Raw genomic sequence first — 17,971 nt, forward strand, 5'->3', positions numbered from 1 at the left:
TCACATGTAGGGTAAGTCACGTCAGTCTGAGTTGTTATAACTTATCTTGATCGTCTTTTCGGCTCAGGTCTTGAGAAAAACTGTCGAGAGAGTCGAGGATCATCCCCCCTAGATTTGAGGGAAGGAACTGGTATATACCCATAACCGCTGCGCGTTCGGGCACCTTGTTTCCTTGCAATATGTATCACCATTGATCAAATCAGTGGTTTAATCCTGTAGTATTCACACATTTGTATCTTTTCTTTTCCTCTCGGGGGAATGTACTGGGTGTATTCTTTTGTGGTGATCTAACATATAGCATATCTAATATCATGACTCCGACGCTTCTTCGTGACCGCCCTAGATAGCCCTAGATAGTTGCGACATCACCACAGAGTCCAGACTGAGTACCAAGTGGTTGTTGCCTCGCGGATCAAGTTGAGGCTCATACTTAGTTGAAGTTGGATAGTGAGAGGATGACATTCGGTTGCCGTCTGCATAACATGGCACTCTGAAAAACCATCAAGATTCCGGACGGTGTTAACATACACACACACACAAGGACAAGACTGATATATGTGTTCGGAATGACATGTCAAGTGGAGTGAGGAGAATGAAAAGCTTTAAGAAACCTGGACAATCACAAACTTCAAGCGTCAACCTTGCTTGAAGTGACCTCCAGGTAGCAAGGGACATCCAGACGAATGCAAGAAAGCCTGCCGTCTAAGCCCGTCTCAGCGGAGGATACCAGCAGTATTGGCGAGTCCCTGTCTGTTGTCGGAGTCATCGGTGTAGAGAAGCTCGCGCAGCAAATCAAGTAAAGTCGTCTCCATCATCTCCAGCGCACAATCAGGAAGCCAGGAGGGGGCCCACCATGGAGACCAGTCCGTATGGCCTGAAGCGATATTGAATTCGACACCTAACACCTTCTCGAGCGTTAAGCAGAGGAGGGAGCAGGCTGGACAGCACTTCTTAGCTGTGCCAATCGTGAGGGCCCAGTCGTGCTCAGGAGAGGCTGGTGGCTGAGAACCAATCAGGGAACGAAACGCCCAAGTAAATGCCCACTCACAAACCAACTTTTAAGAACATCGGGAGGCGGAGGAGGGGTAGTGTAGCCGTTCAGCTTTTCAGTGTTCGCATGTACCTGAGAGTAGGCAAAAACGGCCATAGGAGCAGCCGCGCAGTGAGGGGCATACACTGAAGATTCCGCACAAGCCAGGCATTCCTTCGCCAGTCGGTTGGGCGGTAGAGACCATGATTCCAGCAACGATTGAAGCTCTGAATGTGACAACTTCTTCAAGGTCTGGCGTTCCAGCTCGACAAAGGAGAGATTGATCGGAACGTTGCGCTTGCAGAGAGAATGATTGACCAACGTGCGATGTGACGCTTCATATTGATAGATTGCTGCGACACCTCTCAGAAAGATCCTCGCGGCTTTCCCCGAATAAGGTGAGCATGAGTGTCCAAGCGTTTCGCAAGTAATGTTGGACGCACCTTCACCAACGCCCATTGAGGGCGTTTCCACAGGAATGTTCTCGTCTAGGCCAACAGGGCGCAAGTGAAGATCCCAATGGGGTTTGGAGAAAAGAGCGGTCGTTCCTGCGAGTCAAGTCAGATTGGTTCCTAATAGATCATCGTCAAAACGTACCTGCGCAATCGGTGGCTGCAGACAAGGTCACATCCTGTTCCTGAGCGGCAAAACATGCTAAGGGCGGTGGGGCTGGCTCAGTGCAAGCTTTGGTCTGAGAAGAAACGATTTACATACCGCGGAAGTTATCATCGACTGACTCCAAACGCCAGTACCCAGGAGGAACGAGGTCAATTATCTCTTTCAAGACGACAATGCCAGTGTGAATGTGCTCTTCTGGCGACAAATCTGACCGTGTGGGTCGAGTGATCGCAGTAACAATCCGATACATGAGAAGGATGGGGGCGGTGAGAGTATCTTCCGCGAGGATCAGAAAGTTTGGTTCTTCGAAGAAACCCTGGGGAAGTTCCTTATCCTCGTGGAGTTGCTTAACAATGGTAGCTAGGGGTTTCGACAACTTTTTCTTTACAAGCGGCCACACTTCCTCGTAGGAAAGCATCCAAAAGCGATTGCGATTGAAGTTTGACTTTGGTATGGCGATGCTTATAGATATGATTTGAAAGATTGTGCAGAGTGACAGGGCTGCGTGTTTGTGCGTGAGATTGGAGAAGGTTGATAAGTGTATCGGCATATTCAACGAGCTCGGGCCTTTCAATATACTGAGTACCGGCGAGATTGGTCAATCATGGAGGATAACAACGTACTTTGCATGTTTAGAGACGACGTTCTTGCGGGGAGGGCTGATTATCACAAGAACGGAAGATGAATCCCTATCCAAGCGACTGCTGAGGACTGCTACAGCCCTATGTTCACTACATCCATCTGTGAGGAGAGTAGCAGCACAGTCGTGAACTTGCTGGTGTTCTGTCTTGCCCGCCTGGCGGCGACGCCCAGTGATATGTCGATAAGTGACACTAGCAATTACTTGAACTGCCTCCTCCTGTGTCCGGAGTGAAAGTGAGAACGGGACCTGTAGCTTTTGCGAGTTGATTTCCGAGATAACATAGGTGAGCAAGAAGACTCGAGTGCGTAGAGGCACTAAGCTTGATGACATGATGGGATCAGAGAGGATCAGAGGGCCAGCGTTCGGCAGTAATGGGCTCACACGCTTCCGATTCGGCTTTAGGCGCGCGAGCCCTCTAATTAACATCGTACTACAGTAATAACTAGCGCTTGAAGTGCTGCCCTTCACCAGCAACCCTTACTTATTTGCGAATTTACCCTCATCTGTCCCGTCAAAATCGAATAGGCCGTCATGAGGGGTTATTAGGTCGATAATTGCAATCTCTAACAGTTCAAGCAAAGTTCAAGTTCAATCAAAGCGGCGAAGCGGGTAAACTATCTAAGGTCCCGGTTTCGGTGGGATCGCCATTCAAGGTCAAAGTGAGTCTGTGCTACTTAGCTATGTACAATAATCCAAGCCTAATCCAGATTCAGAGGCGCAGCTGCTTACTACCCTACGTCGCGGAAACCCTAAAATCTTCCATAGTTTGAACAGCATTCATATCGCAGATTGCAACGCGATTTTCTTTTCTGTCTCACCTATCCGTCGCTATTGTACTCCTATGCACACAGTACTTGACTGCTACTTGTAGCAACTCAGCGAAGTGGCATCGTGCATCGTGCTAGACCGCAAGAGAGCTTCGTGGGTGATTAACATATCTATGGAGTACAAAGGATGTAAATATCCCTAATAATAATAACATCTAAAGCTACACAGATTGAAAAGGATACGGATGGTTCTGGAGGTTGTATGAGATGAACAATTGCCCGGATAAGTTAGTTTGTCTGAGTAGGTACTGATCTAGGTCGCTCGTCCGTCTATCTAAGTTAGAAGTAGAGAGAAGAGAACTCCTTGTCTGGCCGTATGAAAACCATAATCGCTCATCTACGACATGTTGCGATTTAGCCAGGGGAAGAACGCCTCCCCCTCCAGCTCAAAAGTAACGACGGCGGGTATGAGTAAGACGACACGATGGGAGCTCTAACGTAAACGCTGCCTCCGGAAGGAAGGTGGTAACGAAGTCGCCCTAGGATGATGTAACTCCGAGATAGAATCTTAGGCGTTAGTTGTAGACTGCAGATTCATGTATTGATTCCCTGCACACAAATCATAAATCATAAATCTTATATCCGGACTCGAGAAAAAGAACCAAACTCACTCATCAGAACTGAACTCTCACCAAATATCCTCAGAGTTTCCCCGAGTTGCTTGAGTGCCTGTACCAATTGACCTTCTTTATCCCCGCGATTTCTTGATCCTCGACTAGCCTGACGGAGTCGTGTAATCTGCTGGAAGATCACTTTGGCAATATTCATCCATAACATAGCCATAACCGGCGAAATAAAGGGAGCGTTCCTTGCTTGTCCCAGAAGGGCTATACAAGCCTCCACAGCTGCGAGAGACTTGACCATTGACTTTTTCTCTCTGTCGCAGAAGAGCGAATGGAGTTGTATACACGAAACGTACGAGAATGTATGGGTCAACAGCGCAGCGCCGAAAACGCGGGATGTGGGATCTAATCCGTCCATAGGAGGGAGGCGACTTCCGATGAATGTGTCAATGAGGTTGTCCAGGGAGTTAAAGTTCTCAAAGGCCTGCCGTTCTTCTGCAGATAACATATCTAAACGATAATAAGGCGGTTGAGGTAGATGAGTCAAAGCAAGATCACTGACGGGACGCTCTTGACTCACTGGAATGAAACCGAGATGTCAAACTCGCTGCTCTTTCGAGCAAAATCGAAGCTTGAGCATTCAAAGAATTTGCTGAGGATACGGCCGACTGGTCCTCACTACCCAAAAGAAATTTATGCACGGTGGAGTTTCCTACGAGGTTGGACGGTAAACCATACTGTGAAGATTAGCCTAATCCCTTACCGCTCAATCAAGAAAGAGCTCACCTGTTCATAGTCAGCCACGTCCAGTGGCCAAGGAGTATCGATCGTACTACTGCCGTTCCTTTCAAATACAGAGCCCGAAGATCCCTCTACAGCTCCCCAGACGTTGCTAAGCATGTAGACCGTCCAAAACGCATTGATTCTTTCTCCCTCTTCCATACTATCTCGAGGTGGAGGTAAAGCTTCTTGACGAGAGGAAGCAGGTATATCACTCCGAATCCGATGTAATCCTACTCCAATCGCGAGCGAGACGGCAGCGCTCAAATGGTATTTCCCTTCTACAATCTTGCCCATATCAAAGAAGTAAGTGCTCAGGAGCACTTCAGCTTGGATACCGTGCACAACTCTGTGAGGGTGCGTGCTGTTCAGCATCGTTGAGACTTGTTGAAGAGAATGCGAAAGGAAAAGCTGGATTTGTTGTGTTGTTTGCGCGTTATCCTGGCCCCTCGATCGACGGGAAAGATAAAAAGCTAAAAGATAAACTGTGTTGAGGAGGCTTGGCGTCGGCCGGTCAGGGTGACCTGGTGGCAAGTTTGACAGTGCGGATTGCCAGAATCGGGTAGGGTTCAGGAAGAACCCGACGTTGAAAGATTGACTCAAAAACAACGCCAGTCTATAGCATTGTGCGTTAAGCATTGCGTCGGGGGAAAAAGTGATAGGCACCGTGGAAACGTACAATGATTTTCTCAGCTCAAGCGGAAGGTCCTGGTCTGCATGTCCGGGCACCGATGAACCTGTAACATTACGACTGGGGCCTGGACTAAAACTCTGATTATCTATAGTTAAACATCCATACAAGGCTGACCGAGAAGAGGAGCGACATACGTGGGGACCCGAATATGGGTGTGAGAGTCGAATAGAGCTTGGCTGAATCTTAGGATCTTCGAGCTCCTGAATCTTGTTTTCGAGCTCATAAATTTGATCCTCAAGCACCTCGGTAGGTGTTCTCCCCAAATGATCTGAGTACTCGCATTCTAGTCCGCGATAGGGTCCTCTCCGCGTACACTGACCACAAACCGGCCTGACTTCGTCACAGCGCTAATTCGTATATCAGTTTGGGTACTGGAAGGAAACGAGTTTGATGACTGACTATCTTTCGATTCCTATTCCGAAAATTCCATGGTCAGCCGAAGTAGGATGGGAGGTGGATCGAGTCAATGGGGTCCTACCTGCAATTTGCACAAGCTCGCCTGACGTTCCACATGTCGTTTCGATTCTTATGGTCCTGAGTAGGGATACATGGTGCCTTTTATAAGGTCGGCAGGTGGTGCGTGTCAGTAAGGCAACGGCTAGAACAGAGCCTCGATGATGTCCGCAAATATCCGAAACGGTTACAACACTGTGTTAAACGATGACCGATCCGAAAGAATGCCCTGGAAATGGATGACAGAGATTCAGAATCACTTTTTTGAGCGCCACATTGAATGTGTGTAAGTCAATCCCAATAAACCGTTAATAATTCGTCAACCAACTGTAAAGCGATCAAGGCCGCTACCGCAACTCTGAGTGGAGAGCACAGGTAAACGGGAATTGTATGCACCGTAGCGCTGTGCATGACCGACTCGTAAGAGCACATCTTACATCGACAATCTTCGAAAGTCGATACCTGAAAATTCTCAGTCAATCTGGTTCAAGTATCACAGATGAGAGTTCAATGGCGACTCACCTAAGTAACCTGATAGAGCCACCGTCAAGAAAGAATATGGCGTCTTCGAATGTACAACTGGGATGCGCCAAGCCTCGGCACTGAAATCGTAATACGCTGATTAACCGAAATTCCAACTAGTTGAGAATACTTCATCAAGAGCACGGATGGAACATAATACCTGTTAGACTGTGAAGATTCCACAACGGGAATGAAATATAACCGACGAATAGTACGAAGGAACAACAAGTCAATCAAGTGGTTTCGACCGAGTAAGGAACAAGTGCTCGGTGGATTCACGGTAAAATCCAGCTGAATAGCGTAACGACACCAACATCAGGATGGAACGCGAAACGCATCATCGCTGAACAGGGCCCATAAGGATTCACAACGATGAAAACTGCACTGCATTGATCCAGACTGGGACAATCTAGACTATGAAACCATGAAAGTTGAGTATGAAATAAGGCCCACTGCGGACTAAAGATGCAGAGACAAGTACACACAGGTCTTCGTTGATATCCATCCCGCTTCCCCGGACGCTCGGTGAACTTTTTTAAGATGTCACTGCCTCAACCGCTTCCGTGTCGGGAGTCGGGACCTATAGGTAACATAGCTTGCCCGAAATTCACGAGCAGTCGAGGCCTCGAGGAAAAGCACTGAGGTTGAACGATAGACGGGGTTAATTAAAGCCCAATATCGGATGGCCTAGAATCAATTCGATCAACAAAACAAGGAAGAAACAAGCACACAATGAAAAAATAATTATAATACCTTTATCATCTCACACGTGGCAGTTGTAGGTTGTCTGGAGTGCTAAAATGTCCTTTTGAGTCTCGAAGGAAGTCGGAGGCAAGTGTGGTGGCTGTATGAGACTAAGATCATTAAAGATGCTTCAATGAGTTCAAGGAGAATTGTCACTATCCAGAAGGACACATGTGACCGGTTAGACGATTCGGTGACCCGGTCCGAGCAACCCGCTTCTTTGAACCCTCACGCGCAGAGTCGCAGACTCATTAAGGAATTCAAGTCCAGACGCTCTGTGTGGACTCAAAGGCACGTTCATAGTTGAAGGTTTACCGACTTGAAGCGCGGAATGGACACGAACTCCAGGAAGTCGATTCTCAATTCCTTTGTCTCCGAATCCTTGCTTACTGGTTGTACAACCTCCCGGAGATTATAGGTAAGTATCATCTATTCTGCGATTTTTCTGGCACGAGGTGATCACCTCAAGTGTTCTCTATCTTTAAATCAAGATCGAGAAAGCCCAAGTCAGCACAAAGACCTTTCGTTACGTTGACGGTTGGTGAGACTACACCTCATGCCCAACATCTCCCCCACCAGTACTGATTTTTCTCCTCTTGTGGGTTAACACAGAATCAATCCCAAAGATAAATTGCATATGGAGCTGCTAGTACGCTGGGGTTGTGCATCATCCTGGATGACCAGTGACTCTCCGAACTCGGTTCGGTGATCAAACCCCAAGGCTGAGTACCTACAACGGGTTCCTGTACCACTCTTTGACGGGGCTTTAGACTAGTGAACCCCAATCGATTTGCCCTTTTGGTAGACCCGGTCTCAGGAAGCGAGGGTTGGTCGATTTCTTGGGATGATCCAGACACTGGCAGAGGTGAGGAGATTACTATTGTTCGTTCTTTACTAACACTAAGGAATCATGATCTTTGCCTCAGTCAATCTCGGGAGTATCTCCTTCAAAAAGATCAGCGCTGGTGTGAAAGCTGAAACGACCGATCCTTTCTTCATCAAAACCAACCTACTGACAGAGGGGATAAATAATTCAAGACTGCCAGCTATTCAACAGGCGCTACGCGTGCGACCTGTAAGATACCCTTTCCCCTCTTCCTTTCTGATTGGTTTCACATCTCATTCCAGTCCCGATTATAACCCAATCCGGAACAGGGCCCTGTAAGGGACTGTCGCCAACAGGCTAGGGGTCCCAAGCGGCGTTCCAGCCTCCAGGTAGGCGTAGAAAGCCAAAAGTCCGAACTCCTCGAATGATTATCCTACTTGGACTCAAGCCTGAATGCGTCTGGACTCTAGGTGCGCCTCTACGCCCTAAAGTCTGTCAAAGCGCGCGAAGACTTGGTCCCAGAAACGTGTGCGTGGTAAAGCTCGGTCACCGCAGCCAACATATCGTGTCCTAACACGCTTTCACAAAACACACAGACAAGGCCCAGAGACGACTTGAACATACACATTATATCTTGGAACGGCTTTCGCTACACACAAGGGTTCGGAGAACATACCATCCGTATGCGCTCGAGTCAAGACTCGGGCCCTTTTGAACTCTGCGTTCCGAGCTAAACTGGAACCCAGCCGCTTGTAAGCTCAGCAGGACTTCGTCCGGCTGTTGCAGAAACCGAAGTACTTCTAGTCTCTGCCATTGCCATTAAATTTACATTCGTCAAGATGTCAAGATCGTTTTCCCGCCGCCTGAACCAGGAAGCAAGAGAACCTGGCCCTTATGCTCTGTATGGACTCGAAGGCACGTTCCTAGTTGACGGCACACCGAATTGAAAGGCTGATGGTTCTTTAGTTCTCTCAGACCATCTTCGCGCTCACATGGGCAATTGTAATTAATTCTACAGTTTTCCTGACGAGATGATCAAGCTCCTTGATATCAAGTTTCTCTGCCTTCCAAGCAAAAAGTCAAGATGCGAGTAAGCTCAAGTCAGCACAAATTACATTGGTGAGACGATACCTCATGCCTAAATATTTTCGTGCGATACCCTGCATACTACTGATTGATTTTTTACTTCTTCTGGGTTATCACAGAATCAATTCCAAAAAAGATGCATATGGAGCTGGCGAAAGCGAGGTAAGCGGTTAAGCGGTTAAGTCTTTGTGTTGCTGCAACTAGTACCGTCGCTCATCCTGGATGAGTAGTGACTCTCCGAACTCAGTCCGGTGAAGTTGGGTGCCTGTACTTACCGTTCTTTACGGGACTCGAGGCTAGTGGACCCCAATCGATTGGCCCTTTTGGTAGACCCGATCTCAGGAAGGAAGAAAGGAAGGATCAGTCGATTTCTCGTGACGATTCAAACAAAAGGTAAGGAGATTACTATCGATCGTTCTCTGGCCCCCTCTTTACTAACCCCTAAGCCACATCATGCCTGGCACCACCAACACTTAGCCAATCTCGGGAGTATCTCTTTCAGAAAGATTAGCGCACGGGGGCAAAAATCGGAGGCTGAAAGTGACACATCCGTTCTTGATCAACCGGCACCTATTGACACAGGGGGGAAACAAAAACATATCTCAAGGCTGCTGAGGTTAGTAAAAAAAAAATGCGACCTGTAAGTAGCCTTCTTTTTGATCGGGTTCATCTCGCTAGGTACCCCTACTAGTCGTACCGTCAATTGCAAGCTTGCACACCATACATTCCAACCCGAACTCCTTGAATGGTCAACACCGCAATCATGTCTTGGAACGTTCTCGCCAATTTGTAATATGATTAGCACGGGAGGTGACTGGTGAAATTTGAAATTTGAAAGCTGACACAGGGGGGCCACACAAGCTGTTCAAACAAGCGCTGCCCGTGAGACCTCTTTCTGATCGGGCTCACCTCATTGCATTTCCTTCGAAACCTCAGCGATTGTTGAAAAGGACCTTCGGTATCTTGGAATGAAAAAGCGCTAATGCTACCAGGATACCCTTTCCCTCTTTCTCTCTATGCTCGGGCTCATCTCGTTCCATTCGCGGCTGGAACGTTTGAATCCTAATCATCTGGCATCCACTGGGTCCGAAGGGGATGTGATTCGAATCTATCTATCTATCTATTCGATCAGAACCCTCGTCGCCAACGAGCTAGGGACCAAGTGAAGTACTAGTGCAAAACCCCGAAACCCCTCGAGGCTCGAATGATCATCGATCAACCGGGAACCCTTGGACCCACATCCACACCCACACAATCGTTGTCCAATTGCTAGCACGCAGTACAGACACAAGAGCTCTTAATAATACCATACCATCCGTACGGCACGAATCACAACAACGTTCAACCCGTGGATTCCATAATGCATTTCACCGCCATTGCTATGCATATCGTCAAGTTCGCTTTTTTTCAAATGTTTGAACAAAAATAATTTCGACGTTCTACACGTGAAATGGGAAATAGGAAAATGGCCGTGCCATATGGTACCCGTACCAAGACGACGACCTTCTACAGCAGTGGAAGATAACTTCCTGATCACGCACCGGAAAGATCGAAATGTACTATGTACTATGTACCCAGTAAGTTGGTATATGTATGTAGAGGTACTATCTATGTGTACTATGTAATTATCATGCGTACGTTGCGGTTAGTATACGATATCTCAGTTGAATGTGCGCGTGAAAAAGGTTTCGCCGGTCAACTCTGTAGTACACAATCGATAGTATTGTAAGTACCGGACCTACCTTCAATCTAAACTGAACGAAAAAAAGTCACCGAGCGAGAAATCGACAAGTTGTAGCCCCGAATCCTCTAGCTCATCCTTACTCAAATCTCAAAAGAAAGTCACAAAAAACCCATTTGTTACGAGAAGAAAACTAATTACACCACATATTCTACACATTTTTAAAAAACCTCCCCAAGAAACTTGTTACATACATATAGATGATACTTAATATCCATACTACGTTATTTATATAAAAAATGCGCAAGAAACAGAAAAGAAAAAGATATCGATAACTGGTCGTTATTGTTGTTGTTGTTGTACAAAATGATCAACGGGGGGTGGGGGGACGATAATAATAAAGAAAGAGAGAGAGAAAAGAGTAAGTAGTACACCCAAGAAAAGAGACAGAAAAAAGAAACAAAAGAAAAAGGAAAGTAATACTTTTGTCGTAAAAAGAGTTCACGTCTCAGAAGAAACTTAAACCACCGACTCAACAAAAACAACCCTCGACAACCCACTCTTCACATACACTCCTCCAATCCCATCGCGCTTCATCGCACTCCCACCACACCGCGATCGTGATCGACCCGTTGCATCGACCCGGTTCAATAGCATCGCAGCGACCAGTTTCGACACCATAGAACTATCAGCTTTCTTTTCGATCTCTTTGGGTTTGATCGCAGGAAGTGTAGGAGACGAAAGAGGAAGAGGGGCAGTAGGTTGCGCATGGTCATGTGCATATTTAGGTGCCTCCCTAAACGCATTTGACCTCTTCCTCGTCCGAATTGGAGCCGGGTCCAGCGACATATCAGCCTTTACAAGCGGACTCGCAGAAGTAGGAGCAGGAATATGAGGAAGGAACGTCGGAGATGGTGGAGAAGGTGAACGCGAAGGAGTGGGAGTAGAAGAAGTACTGTTAGGAACGGACGTAAACGATAACGTTACTTGTTGGGGCGACGGAGGCGAAGGAGAACGAGATGGAGAAGAAGAGAATGTGTTGGAGGTTGGAAGATTAAGACGTCGGTTATTGTAATTGTAATTATTATTGTTCCCTCTAACTTTATGATTCCACGAATTACGAGGATGATTAAGATGGATTCGGTTGCGGTTATTGTTGTTGTTGATGCTTTGACGTGAGCTTGAGCCTGAACTGTAGGCAAGCATTGGACTGTTCGTCGCCTTGTCGTAATAATAATAATGGGTATACGCCGGCCCGTTACCTGTGCCAGCACCAAAGGGTGAGTTGGCAGGAGACGACGTGAGGTGGGGAGATGAGGTGGAGGTGGAAGTTCGGGGTATCGACAATGTTGAGGTTTTCTCGGGTCCGGGGTAATCTCCGAATGGGTCAAAACGGGGTGTAACAGAGTAGGAGGGTACACCGTTGAATATCGGATCCATCGAAAAGCTGCCACTGTTACTCAGCCCCCCTCCTCCCAAGGTCGATGGTGAACCCGAACTCCACTGCGGATAGTTGGCTCCGAGGAGTTCGCTATCGAGCCCAAGCCCGTGCCCCTGCTCCTGGGTTTGACCCGAGCCAAGTGCAGGAAGACCTCGACCAGCCCGGGCACCCGCACGCTGCGTCTGATTCTGGAACTGGATCTGACTGGTGGTGCGAGGTGCCGAGCGGGGCTTGTAGGGAGAAGCGAAGGGACTGAGAGTGCTTGTACCGGAGGTAGCGCTGCGACGGTTGAACGACCCAGGATGCGGGGACAATGCAGACGAATGATGATGATGATAAGACGGCTGGGAAGGTTTTTCCAGATAGAGCTCGATATCCTGAGCTTTATACGCTAGACCAGGCGGAGAGTTGGTGTCGATGGCGGTGAGCACATTGAAGGATGGGGAAGCTCTAAGCTTTGTCTGGACGGTTCGGATGGACATTAGAGAAGATATAGATACAGAGGGAAAGAAAGTTAGTCGTGAGGGAGAACTCTACTTTATGCTGAGAGAGGGGGGAAGAGGGAGGAGGAACAAGAGTCGCCAACGCACAGCTTATATGATCCCCTGACTTACCTCATCATCCCACATGGTCTGTACTCTGGGTACCCGGATCCTTTAGTCACACCTTGTTCCCGACTTTCCGTACAATCAGCTACTTTTTCATCTGACCAAACCTTGCTGTCATCAGAAGATAATTAAAATAAGCACTCGCTTCAAAAGTACAAAACGCTTCTTCCTCATCGAGTAACGACATTGTTTCCTTCATGAAGTTTGAAGACCTCGAGTGCACACGGGAAGGAATCTGTGGACGAGGCTTCCAGAAGGCACAATACTCGTCCGGCGACGCTCGGAAGAAGGGTTCAACTGTATGCTTATCACCGACATCAAATAGGAAGAAAAGGAAAGTCAATGTATCACACTCGATGCTGTAAGTAGTCGAGATTGTGGAGATCGACGTTCCCATATGCAGCTACATTTAACATCGCCCTATTGCACAGCCTAGAGAATTCCGTCCTTTGACATTGACATGTGCAATGTCGTTACAGGCGGGGAGAGGAAGAGACCTTGAATGGGATAACAGCAACATGGGAAATCGATAATCGTGGACGATGATTCCATTATAGTCATGGACAGTAGGGAATTGAACTGTAGTGACGGCGGGACTCGACTGGACTATGGAAGATTATCATCTCGTTTCAACTCGTTTCAACACTTTAACCGATAAGCGAGCAAGCAGCACATTGGAACACAGCCTGCGTAGGGTCCTATTGGAAAGGCCGATTCTGATGAAAGCGTCGGTTTAGCGGGAGGCGGTCGGTAAGGCGTATTATGTTGGTTCCTCTAATCATCATGACGCAGTTGCGACGGCACTTACGAGGTTGTCGGCGACGATGTCGACGGGCTCAGAGCATTCGTTATCCACGTCACGACACCGGAAAGATCTTCCATGTCACTGTGTCGTCTCAGGTGGATGACTTGAATTCATGCTATTCACGCGGACTCGAGGTAACGAGGGGTTGACACTGTCGAAACTGCTCGTCTCCGGTTACAACTGTCACTGATAGGCTACATCCAAACAAAAGATGGTCGAGTAGCACCAAGTCATCCAGACAGTTTCTGTACGTGGACGCTTTGACAATTCCCATCAAAATTTGCATGCTTCATACCACGATGGCGTTCAGTTGTCGCCATTGTGGAGACACCTTCGAATTTCTCCGGCCTGACAAGGGCCGCCCAAAGATCGTGGGGAGGCAGAAGCGCATAAAACGAGCTTAACCAAAAGCGTTAGATTCTGGATTCTGATTTACCCTTACACTTGCACTTACAGTAAGTTCAGCCTTTCAGCCGACAGCGACCCTTATAGACCCTACTAGGACGCCCAAACCCCAGAACAGGTGTACTTATCGGCAATTATTCGAACTGACTCGTCGTGATTGGTGCCTATACTCGGAAAAAGAAGTCGGATAAGAATAACGGCGTGCCTCGCGGCACAGAATGGAAGAGCCAATAGGGAGCCTGAAGGCTATTCGTGGTAAGTAAGGCTTAGCCTTTGGAGCACTACTGTATATAGCGCTCATCTGTCAAAAGAGTAGTTATGAGCGGGCGATTGAAATGTTGACCGCCATAGGAGTTGTTGAATGTGATCATAAATGCCGGTGGCTACCGAAAAATGAAAAATGAAACGATCGACGTCCAACGCAACCTGGGTCTTGTCAACGTCCACAGTGCGCTTGCTGCGCATCTACCCATCGACGCTATCCATGTCTTTAAAACACCCCCCTTTTCAGCTCACTCATGTCACGGTAGCTCAACGACGACCATGAAACTATACCAAACCACATCATGGGCTTGGAACGCCATGACCAACAACACCTATTACGACGACCATACTCATAATCATATCGTCTATAAAGTCCATACCCCATTCAAATTCTCCAACCGAACCACGACCATCACGAAAACTAGAGAATCCGAACACGAACACGTCCTGCCCCCCCTCAACCAACCACAACCAGCTCACGCGGGTTCGGCGTACGAACCCGGCGGAGAATCATACAACCTCGTCGAACTCCATACAGATTCCTCCGGGTTAAAGCGCCGCAAATCGGAAGTTGGGAGTCTTACGGCCAGTATTGACGTCGATAGGAAGAGTGTTGATGTTGATGATGTTGACGTTGATGATCACCAGACGCTCGTGAATGGCGAATCTGGAGTAGCTACCTCCTCGTCGACATCACTTGGAGTAGGACCTAGTAGTAGCTCAGGCTCTCCACGTATCTTTGAGTACCTCGCTCAGATCGATTGGAGATTATTCTCGAGTTCTAAATTCAGACTGGGAGATGGACAGGAAATCGAAGCGAAGGCATTTTTTAGGAAACAAGGGTGGGGTCCCTATGGAAGGTGCGATACGATTTTCCGATTCCCATTTTTACCAGTACGATTCTCATTCTTGTATCATCAGGCATAGAGTGTTCACTGCTAAAGATGGACGAGAGTACAAGTGGTATTTGCGTTATTGGCATTCGGAGGTACTTCCACAAACACTACTAGTGTTCTTATACCATATACTCACCCCCCGCCCCCCCTACCCAGCTCGCTCTAAACAACGAAGAGAAGACACCGGTAGCAAAGTTCAATCGCAGATCCATCCATAAATCTCTTTTTGGTAAACCTTCCTCAGGCTCCGCCTATCTCGAGATATTCCCGGCTGGTGAACATATGGTGGACGAGATCTTTGTTACTTTTATTTATATCGAAAAGTTGAGGAAAGAGAAGGAGAGAGCTGCGAGGCCGAAAGGTGGAGGTGGGCCGTGAGCGCATTTTTTTTCTGTACGTAGCAGATGTATGGTACACTTGCTAGTAGGAACATTAACATTAATTTTAATTTCTCGCCTTCAAGTTTGTGTTAAATTGATTTCCCTCAAGCGGCATTGAATCTTAGACTGCGATCGCCCAACAAGCTCATTGGAAGAAGGTTCGGGTCGAGTTGTGTTATCAACATTGTTCAAGTTCCCGAAATACAACTCTGCGGGAGAAAAAGCCGGGTGACAACCAGGTAAATCACTTTAATGCAAGACCACCTCTACCTATATCTCTCGTTACATCTGGTCAAGTTCAAGGCCTGGCCTTCGACACTGTTTTGGCGTCTAATTTGCGTTTTGCGAGTTATGTATGTTATATCCGACTCCGAATCCTCGGGGATTGATTTGACATGGCCCGGACGGGCCGGACGGTCTTTACTTACGCCCAGATGGGAGTGGATATGATCTAGCTTATACCAAAAGGACAATAGTAAGTACTAAGATGGGGGGTGGGCATCGCAGAACCAACGTGATTCGGAAGAAAGAGTTTTTGTGATTGATAAAGGTAAAATCTTCAACTCGGTAAAGCAGAGCTCGTTCCATAGCCCGGTTCCTTCGCTTAGTCTTCCTCTCCAAAGGCACCATCATATTGATCTTCCGACCAAAATCTAAATCCTCACCACCGCAGCACCGAGGAGAGATCTGCAAGTCAGAGAGGTCTTCCGAGGTGCAGTGGATGGTAGTTAAAAGCCTCGGGTTTATCGGAATAATGATGGGAGCACCCACAAGCACCCACAACCGTGACCACGGATAATGCGCAGCAAGGAACTTTCTCGAATACAGTACAGCAAATGGAATGACGTGAGTCAATTATTCCAAAATGAGCACTTTGATGCTAAATTTATCGCTATCTTCCCGGACGCCCGAATATGTAAGATGAACGGGATTCCAATACGTACAAAGAAAACGCGAAGAATCAATAAATCGATGGAGACGGAGGAGCAGTGGGGTGAGAGTGACGGAGTTTGAAACTGATTACTGTAATCTTAATCGCAAGTCCGAGTCAACCGATCGCGACTCACAACACACCCTCCATGTCGAAAGTAGACCTAGTCAATGCTGCATTTCTGGACAAGCTCCAGTCCATGTACCCTTCCGATCCTTCGGATAAAGGTGCGCGTTAACAATGCAACCAAATCAAGCTATAGCTACAACTGACGATCGCGGTTTCAAATTATTTTTTTTCAAGTCTGGAAAAACCCCTGGTACATCGTCGCCTGTGTAGCCTTCAACGCGAGCAACGAACCAGAAGCTATTCCTCTCGTCTTTCAACATGCTTTGAAATCCACGACTAGCCACGAAGAACGATTGACACTAGCTCGAAAAGTTCGTGACGCGTTGTACAACTCAGCCGTAAACAGTGGGTTTGCTAAAGTAAGTACGGTTGCAAATTTCTCGTGTTTCCCCCCCCCCCCCGGTATTGAAATGATAATAAAAATAGGGTATCAATTCCCTTGTGGCGTTGAGTAAAGTGATGCCTGAGGAATTGAAGGATAAGAAAATGTTTAGGTGAATACTAACTTCCGCTTCTTCCGAAATAAAAAACTAAAACCTGTGTGTGCGTGTGCCTTTATCTAGAGATCGGACTGCCCCTTTGTCTGATTTCGAAGAGACGGGGAGGAATTTTTTCCGACAGCTGTACGGAGAAACTGCGGATTCGGTGCAAACTTTGCTTGATGATATCTATCCTGATCTAGGTCTGGAGCGCTTTTGGTCTTCTCCCGCTCTTCGAAATCCGACTAACGATCTTACATTCACGCTAACATTCTAGGCTGGTTCTGTAACACCATCGGATACGGTGTCGTCTATGGGTGTCACGAGATCCTAACACCACTCGAAGTATCCTACACACTCGTAGGCACACTTATCGCCAACGATACACCGAGGCAGATTAATTGGCATTTGAAGGGAGCACGGAGGCTTGGGGCGACGGTTGAAGAGGTGAAGGCTGTGAGAGAGATGGCGATGGAAGTGGCTTCGTTGTGTGGTGTGAAATGGAAGGAAGGTGTTCCTGAGTTGCAAGAGGATGGTGTATGATGTCAACGTGTGTTTCTTGGGTCAAATCATTGCAATGGAAGAACCTATGTCCCTTGACATTGAGCGCTTGGACTGCGTCCGGGGTGAGCGCAAGGACCGCTCGAAGTATGTTACATCGGTTTTGATCGATAACAGCGAAGTCATTGGCAGTGAAAGCGCCCGTCGGGATCACTGTGTCGAATAACAACCGCAGTAAGTATTTTTGTTTTTACCGTAAACCCGAAAGCCGATGATCTAGGATACTGATACTACTGCGTCGAATAACAAAGCCTAGTAAACTTATTTGATTTCGCCAGTGTTTCGTCGAACTTGCAAATTAACGCGAAAAGCCGATGATCAGGTTTTTTCGAAGAACTGCTGTTGTGCACTGGAGACGATAAGGAGATCTCACACGGGGAGCATATCCCACCAATCACAGAAGGCCTATAAAAAAATGCTCCAAGCATCCCACCGGAATTAAGGGTGGATGGAACTTTGGTCATGTTCCCTTCCCTTCCAGCGATCATCGGCGCCTTCATTGGACTCTCTTGCGAGATTGAGGGGTGCACCCCGAAACTAAAAAGCCACACAGACTTCTGTAACACTGGATGCGCTTGAAACATACACCAGTGAACAATGAACGG

The 17,971-nt window shown here is 47.5% G+C and overlaps 6 protein-coding genes across 6 annotated transcripts; 3 read left to right on the forward strand and 3 right to left on the reverse strand.

Annotated features, from left to right (window-relative positions):
• Positions 1 to 662: 662 nt before the first annotated feature.
• Positions 663 to 2,632, reverse strand: E1B28_002307 (uncharacterized protein). Its single transcript, XM_043159218.1, has 6 exons — positions 2,272 to 2,632; positions 1,745 to 2,215; positions 1,628 to 1,684; positions 1,474 to 1,578; positions 1,049 to 1,413; positions 663 to 1,001 (listed from the first exon to the last, which is right to left on the reverse strand). Exons 1-6 carry the CDS (start codon positions 2,276 to 2,278, stop codon positions 714 to 716), a joined length of 1,293 nt encoding a protein of 430 aa, XP_043002817.1. The 5' UTR covers positions 2,279 to 2,632; the 3' UTR covers positions 663 to 713.
• Positions 2,633 to 3,626: 994 nt separating this feature from the next.
• On the reverse strand, positions 3,627 to 5,668 carry E1B28_002308 (uncharacterized protein; the record flags this gene model as incomplete). The annotated part of the gene is made up of 8 exons (XM_043159219.1): positions 3,627 to 3,667; positions 3,730 to 4,191; positions 4,262 to 4,418; positions 4,468 to 5,077; positions 5,141 to 5,232; positions 5,290 to 5,502; positions 5,555 to 5,567; positions 5,634 to 5,668. 8 exons carry the CDS (start codon positions 5,666 to 5,668, stop codon positions 3,627 to 3,629), a joined length of 1,623 nt encoding a protein of 540 aa, XP_043002818.1.
• A 2,871-nt stretch (positions 5,669 to 8,539) lies between these two features.
• Positions 8,540 to 9,477, forward strand: E1B28_002309 (uncharacterized protein; the record flags this gene model as incomplete). Its single annotated transcript, XM_043159220.1, has 7 exons — positions 8,540 to 8,615; positions 8,667 to 8,702; positions 8,773 to 8,819; positions 8,906 to 8,948; positions 9,017 to 9,179; positions 9,289 to 9,402; positions 9,465 to 9,477. The coding sequence occupies 7 exons, from the start codon at positions 8,540 to 8,542 to the stop codon at positions 9,475 to 9,477; spliced, it is 492 nt and encodes a 163-aa protein (XP_043002819.1).
• Positions 9,478 to 10,986: 1,509 nt separating this feature from the next.
• E1B28_002310 (uncharacterized protein) lies at positions 10,987 to 12,390 on the reverse strand (the record flags this gene model as incomplete). The annotated part of the gene is made up of 1 exon (XM_043159221.1): positions 10,987 to 12,390. One exon carries the CDS (start codon positions 12,388 to 12,390, stop codon positions 10,987 to 10,989), a length of 1,404 nt encoding a protein of 467 aa, XP_043002820.1.
• Positions 12,391 to 13,219: 829 nt separating this feature from the next.
• Positions 13,220 to 15,379, forward strand: E1B28_002311 (uncharacterized protein). The gene is made up of 5 exons (XM_043159222.1): positions 13,220 to 13,776; positions 13,840 to 13,981; positions 14,038 to 14,850; positions 14,912 to 14,978; positions 15,043 to 15,379. The coding sequence occupies exons 3-5, from the start codon at positions 14,120 to 14,122 to the stop codon at positions 15,262 to 15,264; spliced, it is 1,020 nt and encodes a 339-aa protein (XP_043002821.1). The 5' UTR covers positions 13,220 to 13,776; positions 13,840 to 13,981; positions 14,038 to 14,119; the 3' UTR covers positions 15,265 to 15,379.
• Positions 15,380 to 16,316: 937 nt separating this feature from the next.
• E1B28_002312 (uncharacterized protein) lies at positions 16,317 to 17,404 on the forward strand. Its single transcript, XM_043159223.1, has 5 exons — positions 16,317 to 16,424; positions 16,501 to 16,685; positions 16,753 to 16,820; positions 16,890 to 17,008; positions 17,083 to 17,404. The coding sequence occupies exons 1-5, from the start codon at positions 16,346 to 16,348 to the stop codon at positions 17,346 to 17,348; spliced, it is 717 nt and encodes a 238-aa protein (XP_043002822.1). The 5' UTR covers positions 16,317 to 16,345; the 3' UTR covers positions 17,349 to 17,404.
• Positions 17,405 to 17,971: the final 567 nt, after the last annotated feature.

Source organism: Marasmius oreades, chromosome 10 (genome assembly GCF_018924745.1).
Source record: "Marasmius oreades isolate 03SP1 chromosome 10, whole genome shotgun sequence".
In the NCBI taxonomy this organism is placed as follows: Eukaryota; Fungi; Basidiomycota; class Agaricomycetes; order Agaricales; family Marasmiaceae; genus Marasmius; species Marasmius oreades.